Source organism: Hippocampus zosterae, chromosome 10 (genome assembly GCF_025434085.1).
Source record: "Hippocampus zosterae strain Florida chromosome 10, ASM2543408v3, whole genome shotgun sequence".
In the NCBI taxonomy this organism is placed as follows: domain Eukaryota; kingdom Metazoa; phylum Chordata; class Actinopteri; order Syngnathiformes; family Syngnathidae; genus Hippocampus; species Hippocampus zosterae.
The window spans coordinates 8775276-8794335 of NC_067460.1; the positions used below are offsets into that span (position 1 = coordinate 8775276).

Sequence of the window (19060 nt, forward strand, 5' to 3'; positions counted from 1 at the left end):
ACACAGTGGCACAATTAAAAAAATGTAATAATATAATAGATTTATTTAAAGTCTTAAATTATGTTCAGAAAGGCATGAGATATATATATATATATATAGTTTTTTTTTCAGTATTTTTCTTCCTTGCTTTGCATGTTGGGAAGTATAGACTAAAACAATCCCAGATTTGTGGATTGAGGAATTTGGTGTGAATGGGAAAGGCCAATCAAAATGGTGGACAAAAGGCCAGGCATTAGCCTGCTAGCTAAAGAACAAAGATGGAACACAGAGTTGAGAAAATGAGAAACATGGAAACGAATCGTCCGGAGTCGTTTGTGTTGAACAGTCAAATTAAAATCATTGACAAAGGTCGTCGCCTCTAACACAGGAAGTAGCCTGATAGCTAAAAAAATAAAGGCTGTATCAAAATTTGTCAGCCGCTTCCTCCAGAGGCCGATTTTCATAGCCACATGGTGACGTGGTGACCACATTCATGTGGCCTTTGTAGCCTTCGTTTCCATGGAGATGGGTCATGAGCGAAGGCTGCTTTGGAGCACACTTTCGTAGGCTACATTGTGAGAAAGTTGATACAAGGAGACAAAGTGTTGGGATCTTATCAAAATTTATGACAAGTGTAATCGTTCACAAACAAGAAAGTCAATTTAGAAATTTTTGTGTGAATGGAAGACTCCATTTAAAATGGCTGACAAACGCCTGCACATTTAGGAAGCAGCCTTCTTGCTTACAAAGATGGTGCTTGAAATGTTTAGTTAGTCGAAACAACAAGATGAAGATGTGTGAATAAAAATTGGACGTAACCTCCTAGCTAAAGACATAATTCAATACGTTTATGGCAGAAACTCATTTTGGTCGCAGGCCAATTTGGAGTTACGTCTTCCCTCAGACGGCCATTATGACATGAAACCACAAAATTATTACTTGTACACAACTAATTCATAGATTACTAGTTTTGAAAAAAGTCAAGTCAATTATAATAGTTTGTTCAAGTATTATTCAAGTGAGTGTAAACCAGGCAACAAATGCTCAATCTCAACGTTATTTATTGCACATGACAATTTGAAATTTGGTACAAATTTTAGCAAGTTGACACACATGATTTTCTTTCGCGGGCCACAGAAAATGACCTGACGGGCCAGATCTGGCCCCCGGGCCTTGAGTTTGACATATGGTTTAGGGTATAGCTAAAAGAAAAAAGGAACTGGAGTTGTAAGGATAGAAGAATTAAACTTTTTATTCCTCCACAAAACACGCCATGAAAAGAGCTACACCTGTCTGCTATGTATTAATGTGTAACAAGTTTTCCACAACCCACTGCAAAGCAGAACAATCAAAGCTGAAGAGGAGACAAGTATTTGCATCTATCTACACACAAAGTATTTCCATCTACATACGACGTTCACTCCAATTAGTGATAAAATGATAAGCACGTGTGTTAACCGTAAGGCACCAAGCAGAGGAACATCTATGAAAACACACTTCATCAAAATTACATTGTTGTGCGTCATTATAAAGCAGGGGTTCTCAAACTCTTTCGTCTCTAAAGGACATCTTAGAGGGAACAATTTTTTACTTCCCTCCCTCCCGTGAGCTCTGTTAGCCTAATAACATAGTTGCCCAAGTCATGTTGACCTGTATTGATATATCGCTTCGGGAAAAAGTACGAGTTCAGTAGCCTCAATTCAACTTCTGTGGATAATCAAGATTTTTTTTTTACAGTAGTAAGTTAAAAATGAATTAGGCAATCGTGCTTTGAGACAACTAATGACTACCGCTGAATGCCATAAGAATTAAGAAGTTGCTTATTTGAGGAAAAAAGACAGAAAATAAGAATCAAGAATTTTTACATGAAGCGAAACTGCAATCTTTAAAAGAGCAATTACACTGTTGATAAAAGGTGTTACTTTCTGAGAATACAGGAGTATTTGTTGGGGAACTTTTTTTTTTCTTAACAAGAACATGAGATTGTCAGAGATTTTCTCGGACAAAGTTAAAGAAACGACTCGGCACACAGGAAAATTGTCTTCAATATCGGCGGGAGCGGACCTCTGAGAGCGAACGACGGTTGTTGCTCCGCGATCACACTCAAATAGTGATGTGTCGTTCGCGAACGATCCGGCTCCCAGAGCCGGCTCTTTGAAGTGAACGATGGGAGCCGGCTCCCACCTCATTGGGAGCCGGCTCCTCATTGGGAGCCGGAACGGGAGGGTTATAGTGATGTGTCGTTCGTGAACGAGCCGGCTCTTAGAGCCGCCTTTTTTGTTTCTCCAGTTGTCCCCCCCCCCCCCCCCCCTTCGGTTAAAGCCGCACGTGATTGGTCAAGATCTGTGGTAGACGGGGGAGGGGGGGTTCACACACACACACACGCGCACACACGCACACACGCGCACACACACGCTACAGTTTAGAGAGGGGGGAGGGGTTAGAGGAGAAGAGACACAGCAGCGCGCGAACGAGACAGACGAGGAGACGACAGAGCTAGTTAGCAAAAAAAGAACACGGTGGAAAGCGAAAAGGTGAGAAATGGATAGAAAACGCAGTGAAATTTGGACTCATTTCAATGTTATTGATAGTTCAAAGGCAGCGTGTAGACTCTGCAAAGTTAAAATATCCCATAAATCAGGCTCCACAAATAACCTGCACAGGCACATAAGAAAAGTCCACCCATCAGTACAATTGCGAGAGAAAAGACAAGCAAGGGAACCAGATGTTAATGAAGGTGCTAGTGTGTCTGCAACTGTTGCTGCTGCTCCAATGTCACAACAACTGCCTAGAAGTACAACCCAGAGCTCTATCCTGTGCAAGGGTCTTCAGAAAGTGACAGCTGAGCATCAGACCAGCGTAACCACAGGGAAAGTGAAAGAGTTAGTGGATGCTCTCTGTGCATCCATGGACAGAAAATTCCACAGAATGGAATGGAACACTGTTCTGTCAGAAACCACCATTCTTGACCCAAGATTCAAGAAGCTGGCCTTCACTGACAATAGAGCGGTTGATGAAGCTCTTCAAAGAATAACTGCAGCAGCAGCAAGAGCCAGCCAGACAACTGCACTGCCAGGAGGCGAAGAGGGAGCAGAGCAACAACAAGAAGAGCCACAAGCATCTGCTGTTTGGAGGTTCTTTCAAGAACGAGTAACTGGAAGCACTACAAGACGGAATCCTTCATCAGATGCAATTCTGGAAGTGAGATCCTATCTTGAGGAGCCCCTTTTCCAGAGAAGTGCAGAGCCTTTGAGCTGGTGGGAGGCCAAGGATTCACTGTACCCACGTCTTACACATGTGATGACACGGAGGCTGTGTGTTGTCGCAACATCTGTGCCCTCAGAAAGAATCTTTTCCAAAACAGGGCAAATGTTAACAGAAAGGAGAAACAGGATCAACCCCTCAAAGCTGAGGCACTTGGTTTTTCTTAATGCCAATCTTCACTAAAGACATATTAAAACTTTTACCTGGATGCTGCTTTTTTCTTTTTGTTTTACAAATTTTAAGGTATAATGTGTTGTATTCAATGCTTACTTGTTGTTTTACTGTAAACAGTTAAAAGCTTATAAATATAAATATTCAGAGATTGGAACTTTTTGTTGACCTTGTTTTGAGGTGGGTCTTTGTACTTTTTTATTTTTGTAGCACTCCATGTTGTACTCCATGTTGAGTATAAATAAATATTTGATATACTCTCTATTTTTTGCATTAGTAATTCATTTTACACATAATATTACGTTATTTTTGGTAGTAAATTAATTTAAGCAACAAAAAAACTGAGGAGCCATTGGGAGCCATTTGGGAGCCGAAAGAGCCGGTTCTTTTTAGGGAGCCGATCCAAAAGAGCCGGCTCTCCAAAAGGAGCCGGAATTCCCATCACTACACTCAAAGTCCCGTCTCCGCGAGTTCCACATTTTATTGTAACATATGCAAAATACAAGAAAAACACTGCCCCCAATATTTGCACCTCAGTAGTGATTGGTTACCTGTTTTTCAACCTCGAACCACCAGTACATTGGCGCCTTTTCTGGCTGGTCTACATCGAATTAGCATGCTGTAGACTTTGCGGATGGTCAATGTCGTCTGGGCGCGACGGGTGTTCTCAACTCGTCTTTTGTTGCTCAACCGCTGTTCCCGAATTATTCATTCCCCTTTTGTGACCGAGTTTCGCCTTCTCCCACCTATATTGACGTGCTAATCGTGGACTTCAACAGCCCTCCGGCCAGGTGGCCGGCGCCTTTGTGTGTAGGCATTTGGGGGTGCTGGATATGCACCCAAACGCTTCGATGTGCCCAAATAAATGAAACTTTAAACATGATACATTTTTGCTCATAGATTCTTCTAACAGAGATATATTTTTCGAGATAAAAAGCTGTAATCAGATTAAAGATGAATTTTCTCAAGGTAGTCATCATATATTACATTCAAAGTTTGAGTAGAGAAGACAATTATATTTCAAAGAAACTTTTTTGACATTACTGTACACAGTTTAGTTTTTGGAGATAAATGCCTTTATTCTGTAACCCCTCCCACCACAAAATAGGCTGGCAATACGTTCTAAGCAACTTATTATACCAAAAAAATATATTCTTGTAATACGCCCAAAAAGTCATTTTTATGTCATGATACAACAAAATGTTATCAGAGCTTGGAATTGGTCCAAAGGAAATATAGGGGGAAATAATTGGCTTATGTGCCCCTTGTCCTTAGCCTAATAGCATGGTTGCCTAAGTCATATTTGACCGTTTAAAGAAAACCGGAAAAAACAAATTCGCTAAAGTGTCCAGTAACAAAGAAACAAGTAAAACAATTTTAGCAAGCATATTGTTATTTTTATTTCTTTTGTGATAGTAACTTAAAATTGACATGGACAATTATGCTATTAGGCTAGCAATTTGCACTTTTTTGGGGGAGGTGGAACACAAGACATTTATTACCAATTATTTTGCGGACCCCTGTTTGAAAACCCATGAAAAAAAAAACATTCAGTGAGAGTCTTTGTCGTAAAGGTCGAGGGGGTAGTGCTCCTTGTATTGCTGCACGTGGCGGAAGAGCGACTCGCGCTGCTTGGTGAGGGCGGGCGTCATTTCCTCGTAGACGTCAGTGAAGAGCAGCTCAGGGTTGGGTTTCAGACGCTTCTCGGCCCGTTCGAACACCTCCATGACGGTCTGGCGTGACTGCTTGCGCCAGGCGCGTTCGTCGTCCTCGGTCCACCATCCCCGCGACGCCATGTAGTGGCGAAGGCGCGAGATGGGGTGGTCTTGCTTGTCCCAGTAATTGACCTCGTCCACTGAACGGTACGCCGAGCTGTCGTCACTGGTGCTGTGGTGGCCGATTCTGAATGAAAATCAGCCCAAACGCAATGTTATTAACGACGGTCCGGCTGATTTGGATATTTATGGGAGGCTGATTCTGTTATTTGAAGAATGAAATTCCAATGACGGTTTTATCGACCTGTGAGTTAAAGGGAAATGTAAGTACCGTAACAATTTTTTTTTTTACGGCTGGAGGTACTTAATGCTGGACAACAATAAAGATATTACAGATAGAACATTTGACTGTTTAACAATATGTTGTCAGTATTTTTGTAATTTCAACAAAGAAAATTCGCAAAAATCTGCCTTTTTTGTGGGGGAGGGCGACTGTTTTCGACATCATTATGTTTGTCTTGTAAAGTGTTGACATGATTAGAAAAAACACGACTATTTGCCAGAAACACACAAATAGAAAAATTGATTGAAATGCAAATAGAGGAATGGAAAAATATTACACAAATACACCAAAATAAAATCAACATATTCGAAAAAAATGTTAAATATTGCACAAAAATATTTGCTTGAAAAGATGCACAAAAATCAAGCGGGAGGAAAAAAATAAAAAAAGACCAACAATTTGTGAAAACAAATGCTCTGGTTGGAATTTAATGTGACCTAAGTGTTTTGTGGAATCGTGCAGCGTGAGACGTGGCGACCTAAGACGCTTTGCTTATACACACCTGTATGTCATGGCCTCAATAAGGAAGGGCTGGTTCTCGGCGACGGCTCTGCGCCGAGCCTCCTTGGTGGCGTTGTACACGGCGAACACATCGTTTCCGTCCACGCGGATGGACAGCATGCCATAGCCCGGACCGCGAGCAGCTGTTGACGAGTATTTGGGTTATTAGTATTATGATTATTGTTAGAAGTAGTAGTAACAATTGTAGCAGTGTTAATATCAGCATTTGGTGGCAGGCTGATCTCACTGTCTTGCCCCAAGGACAGACTGACTCAAAATTTCTCCTGTGGATTAATCAATTTATCCGATCACCCACACATCTATGTGTCAATCTATTCACCTATCTTTCCATTCATCCCATCTATCCATTAATATATCCAGCTAACATTGATCCAACTATCGATCTGTTTATCTGTACATTCATCAATTTTTCTACTTACTGTATATGTGGCTGTCTATAGTTCCATCTAGCATATTTTGCTCTCCATTTTTGGGCGAAAATTATTTTATTAAAACCGAGACCAACACTGGCACCCAAAATCCCTGTTCCCAAATCGTGTCGACGGCACTGAATGGCTGGATTTATTGAAAAAATTTGCATTTTAGTTTAAAATGGCCTACCTTAAGTAGAATTCCACATCACATTGGAGCCAACGGTAGAATCTTGGTGGGTTATTGCACCTTTTGGTGCTGCAAATAGTAAATCATTGTTGTGGTGGAAGCCGCAGGCTAAACTAGCGATATGTCACATGTGAGTTGCCATGACAACTTCTTCCATCTGGCGAATAGTATTTATTCTGTTTTCTATATACATTTTACACAAGGTCACGACTTCATTGGATTTGGGGTTTGTCGTTAAGGTAAATCATTTACCATTTTCTTGTTTTTCATTCTTTCTACCCCCCAAAATTGCTGCTGTAGATTGTAAATTTCACCAGTGTGGGACAAATAAAAGATCTTAATCTTATACTGTACTAAAAAGAAAACCTTTGTCCAGAGTTAGATGCGGAAGTTTCTAAGCCAACCAGAACTTGTTCGCTGCTGTCAACCCAATTCAAGTAAAGGGGACTTGGGGTGCTTGTCCAAGCTCTCATCGTCATATTTACAAGGTCATCGGACTGGCCAAACTGTGACAAAAAAGTAGTACTGTATTTATACTGTAGTCTGAAAAATATGCTACATGGTACATATCTATTACCACTTACTGTATCTCTCCACCCGTCCATCTAGCTAACTGTCCATCTATTTCACATTTTAAGAAGGGTGGAACATGGAAAAACAGACAAAAAAATTCCCCAGAAGTAAGAGTTTTGTTACCAATGCCGTCGCCACGGTACTGCTCGTTGGTGGGCGTGGAGATGGCGTAGCCGTTGTTGCGGCAAAAGAAGATGAGCGGGCACTCGAGTGTGGCTGAGAAGTTGAAGCCGGCGTGGGCGTCTCCCTCGCTGGCCGCCCCCTCGCCGAAATAGCAAATCACAGCTCGGTTGATGTTTTCACGCTTCATGGCATATGCGGCTCCGACCGCTGAATGACAGGAAATAGGACGTCACCTGCCGTGTGCCGCGGAGGGGGACTTAAGTCAAAACTCGACCCGCGCGTTGCGGGACGGCAAACTCACCTTGCGGGATCTGCGTGGCCAGTGGTGAGGAGATGGTGACAAAGTTTAGATCCCGTGAGCCGTAGTGCACAGGCATCTGGCGGCCTTTGCCCAGGTCGTCCGCGTTGGCGTAGCACTGAGCCATGAATGAATCCAGGGAGAAGCCGCGATACATCAGCACGCCTGCAGAGGGACGGGGTTTGGGGGGGCGGGCACACAACAGCTCAATGGTCACGAAACCAATGAAAATATCATCACAAGATGACCATGTATGACAATTTACTTTGCTTCCAAGTTCAGGATTCAAATCTGGGTTACAGTTTAATTCAAATAAGGGTTACAGAATAAAATTATTTTTTTTAAATTCAGGTGTTAATAGGGTTCCATTCAGGGTTATGATTTAAAATTAAGGTTTCAAAAGTGGCGGCACGGTGGTCAACTGGTTAGCAGGTCTACCTCACAGTGCCTTCCTGTCTGGAGTTTGCATGTTCTGCCCGTGCCCGTGTGGGTTTTCTCTGGGTACTCCGGTTTCCTCCCACATTCCAAATACATGCACCGCAGGTTAATTTAACACTCTAAATGGTTCCTTGGTGTGATTATGAGTGTGGATGGTTGTTGTCTAGGTGTGCCCTGCGATTGGCTGCCAACCAGTTCAGGGTCTACCCCGCCTAATGCCCAAAGACAGCTGGGATACGTCCGATCAAAAAATGGATGCCTCATTGAATGGGTTTCAAAAGCGTGATTTCAAGCCCCGCTTAGGGTTTCAAACAACGTCTTCAAAAATCAGATTTTAAGTAAGGGTTTTAGGTTTCACATTCGTGATTCAAACCCGAGTTAGGGTTTTGAATTGTGATTTCAAGACAGGGTTAAGGTTACAAAATCGGATATCAAGCTAGGGCTAGTGTTCCAAAGTAAGATATCAAGCCAGGCTTAGAGTTTAAAGTCTGGGTTAGATTTAGAAACAAGGCTTGGGGTTTTAAAGTAGAAAAATAAACATTTTTTATGCTCTACCTCAAAGTGCCTTCCTGTGTGGAGTTTGCATGTTTTTACAGATAAGTCCTCACATACACAACTATTTTAATTAAAAGGCTTCTATATTTTGGGGGTCAGTTTTTTTTTTAAATTTTAAAATAAATACCAACCAGCTTCTCGGTATTGTCCAAAGACCAGGTCGTTTGGCTCGAGAGCGGCAGCACTACCAATGTGCGTGCCCTCCTCGCCATAGTTGGTCATGTAGAAAGAAATCCTTCCCTGTGATTGAAAACATTAACATCATTCATATTCATACTTATTCCACACTTAAAAACAGGAAGTGAGCGGTCGGCAGGAAGCACCTGTCTCTGGGATTCATAGAGAATGCGGTCCATCGTGTTCAGCAGTGTCATTTTGTGGTAGAAGTTCAGAACCGTCTCTTTAGAGAGCTGATGAAACATGCCAGAAACTAAAATTGAGAAATGTTGTCTACCAGGCAATGGAATTTTGGAGCCTTAGAATCTTCTTGTGGCTGACTTGGAGCCAGTCACAAGGAGTGTTGCCATTTCACCTATCACAAAACTTCTTTCAAATCTGCATTTCTCACAAACATAACAATGAATGATCGAGATTTAATATTATTTTCATAAACAGAAGCCCCCGCCCCAAAAGAATTTTGCTTTGCCAGGGCCAAAAGGCGGGCCCCACCTGAGGGTCTTGGGAGGGGTTGATGATGTTACCCTGACGGTCCATGACCCGGTACACCGGGATGCCTGCGATTACATTGGGCTCTATAAACTCCAGTTGGTCCACAAACTCCGCGGAGGCGCCGGGAAACTGAGGCTTTTCCAGCGTTGAGTCGAACGGCTGTTGTCTGTGTGTGGACTGGAAAATATCGATTTATGGCATTATTCATTCATCAGCCAGTTAAATTGTGCAATAAACCACATATGTTGAAGATATGACAAAACATATCGTACAATATACATATATATCATACACAATGTGGGTTTTCTTTTTTGAAGTTGGATGGCCAATGTGTATATTTATTAGTCAATAGCAAGACATGAACAGATGCTTGCACCAGATTTAACACAAAGATGATATCCATTTTTATTGATTCATTAAATATCGATTGAATATTTATGATAACACCATTTGTTGCTGTGATCGATCCATCTATCCAACCATCCATATTCGTTGCTGTGACGACACTTTCGGACGCTCCCACTGCTCGACCAATCACACTCAACTTTGTAACACGAACCGACTCGCTCACCAATGACTAAATGGCTCCGAGCAGCCCAACTGACATGGGTTGCACGCATTTATGTGAAATCTAAGATTGTTTTTAAATTGTAAAAACCCGTATGTTTCGCTGCGAGAATCCACAAAGCCTTATTTGTGATTTAAACATTTTATGTCATCGGCTGTCGTGCGGCCAGGTTATTTGCCAAACTATCGCGAGACTTGAGGACGTTAGCTTCGCACCGTGGCTGAATCAACATTAAATTGAAATCACCACATTGTTTTCCTTTTCAAATCACACACTTGGTGGAGGACATCCCACATAACTTTGCCACATAGAAGGAGAACATCCCTCATAACCTTGCGTGTTAATGGGACAAATCGCCCTTCCGGTTTGCCACGCTCGATCCAGAAACAACATTTTGGGGGGCATTTACGCTAACGCGACCTTCGAGGTTGCAAAGCTAAACGACGCTACAGAATACACATATGATTTATGTACTTACGTTGATTCTGAAAGTTCTGTTGTTAAGTAGCCTCGACGCCTTTAGGGCAGCCGCTTGACGACTAGCGTGGAAACATGCTCTATACATTTTGTTCATATTGCTAAAGGTGCTAACAGCTGCCATTAAGACCGTCCTCACACTATGTTTGAATGACACAAATGTTCAGCGGCTAATGTATGTCTTTGGAATTTAGTTTTAGTAATCCGATCACGACACAGGAATACCACTTTCCAATGTGAAATCGCACGTACACGGAAAACATTACATACACAACTTCGAGACAAGCACCACAACGGAAGTCAAATGAGGCTTCAAAATAAGACTTGTTTTGTTTCTAAACCTAATGTTTGATATTTTTAGCACTTTGCCAACATGAATAGCGAATAAAAATGATCAGACCTCACTGTACAGTGATATAAACGTTACATATTCATCAGGAGTCATGAGAATAAAATTCCGGTATCTTCGTTTATGCATATCTTTGGTATGTTCGTGTATGATAAAGGAGCTTTACAGACAGAAGTATTCATAATCTGCATAGTACATAAATCGAAAGACATATTCCGTACTTGTGGCAAAAGCTGAAGTGCTTATTCAACTATTCATTATTACATCCCCACCCATCCAGCCTTTCATTTAATAATTGCTTTCCCCTCACGAGGGTCGCGGGCGTACTGGAGCCTATCCCAGTTGTATTCCGCCAGGAGGTGGGGTACACCTTGAACTGACTGGTTGACATCCACCTGCTGCAGAGCATACAGACGAACAACCGTTCGTGCACAGACTCACACTGAGTGACGATTTAGAGCAGTGGTCCCCAAACCTTTTCCTGTGAGGGCCACATAACTTTTCGCTTCTCTGATGGGGCGGGGTCCGTTTGTAACAGCAAAAGTGTGACTGCAAGAGTACTTAGACGTAAAAATGTATTGTTTCCCAGAAACCCACACAAAATCTAATAACTTTTTTTGATACACTCGCGGTATTAAAGACATCTTTCTTCTCGGGACACACCACCTCCGCGACAGCATTCATGCATTTCTTGACAAACTCTCCTTACCGCTGCTTGCTATCAGTTGAGCAAACCGAAAGCTAGCCCGAACAGATGGCTGGTACAGCTGAGCTTGGCGTACAAATGTATTTTGCTGAGCTAACATTCCTCTTTTTAGCGTTGACAGTTTGTCTGCTCTCATTTGCCGATGCAAAAAATCGTACTTGTCTCTGTATTCTTTGAATACCGCCACCGACAGATGAGACAGACAATCTTTTCTTAGCATTGAAAAAAAAATGTTTCTCCATTTTGGGTTAAATTCCCTGTATTCCGAATATTTTTTTTCTCTTACCTCATCTTTTTGCCATGATTACGTTCTCTTTGAGAGGGACGGGTTTAGAATTTTTTTTTTTTCTGGGGTTGCCAGATAACGGCACAGACCACAGAAGGATGGAACAAATGTCACGTTATATGTGTTTATGAAATTGTTACTAGCTAATAGTTAATCATGAAAATAGTTCATAACTAAGGAATATTTTATTGCAAAAACAAAATTTTATGATAAAATACAAATATACATAGATGAAAAATAAATCAAAAGACTCTCTGGTATTGTTCAGGGGGGCCGGACCAAATGTGGAGGCGGGCCGGATCCGGCCCGCGGGCCGTAGTTTGGTGACTGCTGATTTAGAGCGTTCCATTAACCTGCCATACATGTTTTTGGAATGTGGGAGGAAACCCAAACAGGCATGGGGAAAACATGCAAACTCCACACAGGAAGGCCGCAGCCAGAATCAAACCCTACATCCCTACACTGTGAGGCGGACGTGCAAACCAGTCGCCGACCGTTCCACCTGGTTCACCTACTTTGGTAAAAATGAAAAAGAACAAACTGAAATGTTTTTAATACAATTGCAATAAAGGTTTTTGGCATGTTTACAGGTGGAAAATACACATTACTTGTATTTCGACAGGTAGAAGGTAGTGTTTTAGGCTGACATAAAACAGAACAGGCGGTCCAGTGGTTAGCGCTTAGACCTCACAGTGCAGAGGTTCAATTTCAGCTCCAGACTCCCTGTGTGCAGTTTGGATGTTCTCCACGGGCCTCCGTGGGTTTTCTCCAGGTACACCGGTTTCCTCTCACATTCCAAAAACATGCCTAGCGGGCTGATTGAACACTCTAAAGCAGGGGTGTCCAAAGTCGGTCCTGGAGGGCTGCTGTCCTGCCTGTTTTCCAGCTCTCCCAGCTGTAACACACCTGATTCAAACGATCAGCTCATCAACCAGCTCTGGAGAAGCATTAGAACAATCCTGATGATGTGAATCAGGTGTGTTGCCCCTGGGAGAGCTGGAAAACAGGCAGGACAGCGGATCTCCAGGACCGACTTTGGACACCCCTGCTCTAAAGTTTTTCTAGGTGTGAGTATGATAGTGATGTGTCGTTCGCGAACGATCCGGCTCCCAGAGCCGGCTCTTTGAAGTGAACGATGGGAGCCGGCTCCCACCTCATTGGGAGCCGGCTCCTCATTGGGAGCCGGAACGGGAGGGTTATAGTGATGTGTCGTTCGTGAACGAGCCGGCTCTTAGAGCCGCCTTTTTTGTTTCTCCAGTTGTCCCCCCCCCCCCCCCCCCCCCCTTCGGTTAAAGCCGCACGTGATTGGTCAAGATCTGTGGTAGACGGGGGAGGGGGGGTTCACACACACACACACGCGCACACACGCACACACGCGCACACACACGCTACAGTTTAGAGAGGGGGGAGGGGTTAGAGGAGAAGAGACACAGCAGCGCGCGAACGAGACAGACGAGGAGACGACAGAGCTAGTTAGCAAAAAAAGAACACGGTGGAAAGCGAAAAGGTGAGAAATGGATAGAAAACGCAGTGAAATTTGGACTCATTTCAATGTTATTGATAGTTCAAAGGCAGCGTGTAGACTCTGCAAAGTTAAAATATCCCATAAATCAGGCTCCACAAATAACCTGCACAGGCACATAAGAAAAGTCCACCCATCAGTACAATTGCGAGAGAAAAGACAAGCAAGGGAACCAGATGTTAATGAAGGTGCTAGTGTGTCTGCAACTGTTGCTGCTGCTCCAATGTCACAACAACTGCCTAGAAGTACAACCCAGAGCTCTATCCTGTGCAAGGGTCTTCAGAAAGTGACAGCTGAGCATCAGACCAGCGTAACCACAGGGAAAGTGAAAGAGTTAGTGGATGCTCTCTGTGCATCCATGGACAGAAAATTCCACAGAATGGAATGGAACACTGTTCTGTCAGAAACCACCATTCTTGACCCAAGATTCAAGAAGCTGGCCTTCACTGACAATAGAGCGGTTGATGAAGCTCTTCAAAGAATAACTGCAGCAGCAGCAAGAGCCAGCCAGACAACTGCACTGCCAGGAGGCGAAGAGGGAGCAGAGCAACAACAAGAAGAGCCACAAGCATCTGCTGTTTGGAGGTTCTTTCAAGAACGAGTAACTGGAAGCACTACAAGACGGAATCCTTCATCAGATGCAATTCTGGAAGTGAGATCCTATCTTGAGGAGCCCCTTTTCCAGAGAAGTGCAGAGCCTTTGAGCTGGTGGGAGGCCAAGGATTCACTGTACCCACGTCTTACACATGTGATGACACGGAGGCTGTGTGTTGTCGCAACATCTGTGCCCTCAGAAAGAATCTTTTCCAAAACAGGGCAAATGTTAACAGAAAGGAGAAACAGGATCAACCCCTCAAAGCTGAGGCACTTGGTTTTTCTTAATGCCAATCTTCACTAAAGACATATTAAAACTTTTACCTGGATGCTGCTTTTTTCTTTTTGTTTTACAAATTTTAAGGTATAATGTGTTGTATTCAATGCTTACTTGTTGTTTTACTGTAAACAGTTAAAAGCTTATAAATATAAATATTCAGAGATTGGAACTTTTTGTTGACCTTGTTTTGAGGTGGGTCTTTGTACTTTTTTATTTTTGTAGCACTCCATGTTGTACTCCATGTTGAGTATAAATAAATATTTGATATACTCTCTATTTTTTGCATTAGTAATTCATTTTACACATAATATTACGTTATTTTTGGTAGTAAATTAATTTAAGCAACAAAAAAACTGAGGAGCCATTGGGAGCCATTTGGGAGCCGAAAGAGCCGGTTCTTTTTAGGGAGCCGATCCAAAAGAGCCGGCTCTCCAAAAGGAGCCGGAATTCCCATCACTAGAGTATGAGTGTCGATGGTTGTTCGTCTCTGTTTCAATTGGTTCGGGGTGTGCCACGCCTACTGCCCGAAGACGGCTGTGATAGGCTCCAGCACTCCCCGCGACCCTTGTGAGGATAAAGCGGATTGGAAAATGAATCAATGAATGAATAAAACAGAACACACTCGCCACAAATTATTTTCGCGGATATTAAACGTTTCTCTGTAAGGCTGTATGTTCGCTGATGGTTTTTAGTGCAGTGTACTAATTTGTGTGCGAGCAGCATGGGGTTCAAACTCAGTGACTGTGTGAATGTGGCTCTTCATATTAGTGTTTAAAAGTGTGTAAAATATCAATATATAATACAATATACTCAAATATCTACAGTTATAGCTGATGTTATTTCTGCGTTTTTGCGCGGGGCTTTCTTTTCGCTGAAGGAACCTGAACAGCGTGCAGTGGCAGACTAGGCTGTGATGTCACCAATGAGCGCATCCACAAACGATGAAGACCAGTGACGTAAATTTCTCGCGACCAACACACACATTTGACGGCATGATGGAGGAGTGTAGTCCGTCCACAGTTTCCATCCGAGAGTTTGGCTGCGAGCAAAATTTACTGTCTCGTTCAGACGGTTCGGCGTCTTTCATTCAAGGTAACAACACAGAATTATGACTCAGCTTTAGCGACTTAGCATGTCGCTAGTTTTCAGTGTGATAGTGTTTAGACCTGCTGGCTATTCTCGTTGATTGTATCATTTGGGGCGGCCCGGTAGTCCAGTGGTTAGCACGTCGGCTTCACAGTGCAGAGGTACCGGGTTCGATTCCAGCTCCGGCCTCCCTGTGTGGAGTTTGCATGTTCTCCCCGGGCCTGCGTGGGTTTTCTCCGGGTGCTCCGGTTTCCTCCCACATTCCAAAAATATGCATGGCAGGCTGATTGAACACTCTAAATTGTCCCTAGGTGTGAGTGTGAGTGCGAATGGTTGTTCGTCTCTGTGTGCCCTGCGATTGGCTGGCAACCGATTCAGGGTGTCCCCCGCCTACTGCCCGGAGACAGCTGGGATAGGCTCCAGCACCCCCCGCGACCCTAGTGAGGATCAAGCGGTTAGGAAGATGAATGAATGAATGAATGAATGAATGTATCATTTGGCAAACGCCGAATGACATATAGGTCTGTAAAGTGTAAACCAACACGTGTTTTAATGCTTAATTATTGCCCGGAGCTTTTATAAATCAATGTCTTAGCCGTTTCAATTTTGCCCCCGTAGTATTTTATTATATTGGATCACGTAATTAACACCAAGTGTTCATTTCCGAGTGACACTTTCAGACAGTTTTTAATTAAGATTAAGATATCCTTTATTAAATTAAACAATGTTCCTTTTTTTGTGGTTGTAGTTTTGTACAACTGTACATCATCATTTCAACTGCTAACCCTTTGAGGGACAACGGTTACTACAGTGGACAACTTATCGTGTTATCAGGTTACAGGGTGCATGAAAGGTTAATGATGCAGTATTGTCCTAATTTGAAGAAAATATTTTCAAATGTTTTTAAAAATGTAACCGTCAAACTAAGAACAATATGATTGTAAATGTGGTAAAGCAATGGGTACAACAGCCATATGAACATTAATAGCCATGATGACAGCAACATCTGTCGCAGTGAATGTAATTTGATGATCTCAGGTGAGTGTGCATTCATAACTACCATTGAACAAAATCTGGATCACTGATGATATTTTGTAGTTAATTTGCAATATTGTTTGTTTCAAGGTAGCACCAGTGTGCTGGCTGCAGTGTATGGACCAGCTGAAGTTAAAGTCAGTAAGGAAATTTATGACAGGGCGACGTTGGAGGTGATCATACAACCCAAAGTTGGACTTCCAAGTAAGTCCTGAGCTAAGATATTGTTTATGTCATTAATGACCGTCAAATTGTTGGGAACTTTTTTTACTAGGCATTACCACCAGGTGGCGGTCGTGGTGTTCAATACTTGTTAAAATAAATGTGTGGGCCTTGTTACACTGCTTGAAAATGTTGGCGCAGCAGAAATGTTTTTTTTCCCCCTCAGTGTCACGGTTTGTTTAAAAAAAGCATTGCAACATAAACGTCACCGTTGCTCTCCTGTGAAAAAAATGTACGTCCATTTTTGTCATTAAAAAAAAGTAACATTTATAAAATGACAAAAATGTGACCTATGTGTTATTTGCAGGACAGTGACGATATGACACATTCAACTACTGGTAACACAAGCACACATATGACAAGGTTTCACCCTTTTAACTTAATTCATTAAATGCATTGTACCACAGAATGCATTCTGGAAACAATACATACGCAAAATAGGTGGATATGACATGTCCGTCGGGATACCTGAAAGTTCGTACGGCTGTGTGTTTCATGTTGGTGGAAGACTGGGAGTTACAAAAACAAAACAATAAAATCAAGGAACCAACTTATACAAGCACATATTTTGATTGGGAGTGCTGATCGTGTATCTCATTGTTTCACAAGCATTTTTTTCCTTTGGAGGTGTGAAGGAGCGAGCTCAGGAGCAGTGCGTGCGAGAAACCTGCGAGGCATCCCTACTGCTGTCCCTTCACCCTCGGTCATCCCTCACGCTGGTTTTACAGGAGCTCCATAACGATGGCTCTGTATCCTCTGCAAGCCCTGTGCAGTTTTTCTTCTGTAAAACCCGTCGTTTCCATGGATCCAAAGCAAAATTTGTTTTTAACTTCCATTGATATTGATCATTGATCATTCACAGCTGCTATCCTACAAAGTCATTGCAGCTCTGGAACTGTTCTGTTGTTAGCTTTGCACATCTTTACCAAAGTATTTTTTTCCAAATATACATTTAATCTACTCTGAACCCTTTCAATGTCATTCATTAAAAAAAAGTCATACTCCAGGCTGTGCTGTTGACTGAAAACTTCGCATGGGGCCCCTTGTGGTCATGGAGCCCTAAGCAGATGTTTAGTAGGTTATACAATACAATACAATACAATACATCTTTATTTAATGCATTGGGCCGGCTTGGCGTGCATGCACGTGTTTTTCTTCCTGACCCACTGTCCAGCTATTGTCCTGCTTCCTCAACGCCGGCTGCATGGCTATGATGGACGCCGGCTTGCCGTTGAGTTGCCTGTTCTGCGGCGTCACCTGCGCCATCCGCACGGATGGAAGTATCATCACCGACCCGACCGCTGCTCAGGAAGCGGTGAGTGTGATTTCCTTATGTGGCGCAGATTCAAAAACCAGGGATACCCACTTAAGCTTCGGGCATTCTGTCTGAAACATTCTTCCAGCCTAATTTAATGCTTATTGCTCCGCAGTAACAGTCAGTGTGGAAAAATAATCCCCCGATATAGCAAATAATCCACTGTGAAAGTATGATAAAGAAATCCACAATGTGGTGACCCCGCAAGATGTGAAGCACAATATGGCAAAAGACGACTGCACTATCAATGCTATTTGAATGCTGAATGTGCTCGTCTGCTTTCGCCCTCATCAGGAGAGTCGAGCTCTGATGACCTTCGCCATCGACAGCAAAGAGCACCAAGTGATGATGACCTCAACCAAAGGATCGTTTTCAGTACAAGAGGTTGGTGAAATGAACTAGTGGTTCTTAAAGCAAGGACACTCAGGGGTCTGTGAGCTATATCTTGGCGTTCCGCAAAACCATTTGCAATAAATGTTGTGTGTATGTGTGTAGACACACACACACACACATATGGAGACCAACATAATAAACCTATGTATTTATCTACGTATGTTTGGGTAAACATGCATTTTTGTGTACAGATGCAGCAGTGCATCGCTGTCAGTCGGGCGGCGTCCGAAAAGATCTTCAGCTTCCACAGAGAGTCGCTCAGGCGGCGCTACTCCAAAAGCGCCTGATCCTTTTTTTACTCTATTCACCGCATAAAGAGCAATTTTTCTAATAAAATATTCATTAGCCACTTTGCGCCTCCTCTGCTTCAGTTCTCTTCTAGGCCATGTGTGTGATTGTGTGGATGTCAATGGGTGCTTTGTTAATTTTGGAACACAATGAAAGAGATGGAATGAAATCAGTGTGATCAAAACCTGAAGAACTCCAGTGGTCACAAGGTAGGCATCTTTATAAATTCTTCCATGAGATAGTTAAATAAAGTATTTAACTACGTCTGAATATTGGCTGGAGGCCTGAATTAGTACAATGATGCATTTTTATGATATACTGTGTCAAGAAAATCATATTTTATTTCAGGTGTGACTCCGACTGGATGATTATGATGATTATGTCGTCGTTCTCAAAATCCTGCCATCCTCACTTTAGCCTCCTAGGGGCAGTGTAGTGCAAACATGAAGATATACTTAAAAAAGAAGAATAAAGTGGTAAATTTTATTTATCTAACTAGTTTTTCCTACGTTAGAAAATATCTAAACCCGTGAGTATTGTTATATTACCTATCTGTCTGTGGTCATACAACGTGTGTAAAGTGGTAAATTTTATTTATCTAACTAGTTTTTCCTACGTTAGAAAATATCTAAACCCGTGAGTATTGTTATATTACCTATCTGTCTGTGGTCATACAACGTGTGGGTTAT

General features: G+C 42.6%; 2 protein-coding genes across 2 annotated transcripts; one reads left to right on the forward strand and one right to left on the reverse strand.

The window, feature by feature from the left end:
- Window positions 1–4326: 4326 nt before the first annotated feature.
- bckdha (branched chain keto acid dehydrogenase E1 subunit alpha) lies at window positions 4327–10593 on the reverse strand. Its single transcript, XM_052078986.1, has 8 exons — window positions 10297–10593; window positions 9251–9427; window positions 8905–8991; window positions 8713–8821; window positions 7592–7753; window positions 7291–7497; window positions 5975–6116; window positions 4327–5316 (listed from the first exon to the last, which is right to left on the reverse strand). The coding sequence occupies exons 1-8, from the start codon at window positions 10417–10419 to the stop codon at window positions 4965–4967; spliced, it is 1359 nt and encodes a 452-aa protein (XP_051934946.1). The 5' UTR covers window positions 10420–10593; the 3' UTR covers window positions 4327–4964.
- A 4367-nt stretch (window positions 10594–14960) lies between these two features.
- exosc5 (exosome component 5) lies at window positions 14961–18432 on the forward strand. Its single transcript, XM_052079101.1, has 6 exons — window positions 14961–15124; window positions 16244–16357; window positions 17003–17124; window positions 17550–17690; window positions 17985–18074; window positions 18275–18432. Exons 1-6 carry the CDS (start codon window positions 14974–14976, stop codon window positions 18368–18370), a joined length of 714 nt encoding a protein of 237 aa, XP_051935061.1. The 5' UTR covers window positions 14961–14973; the 3' UTR covers window positions 18371–18432.
- Window positions 18433–19060: the final 628 nt, after the last annotated feature.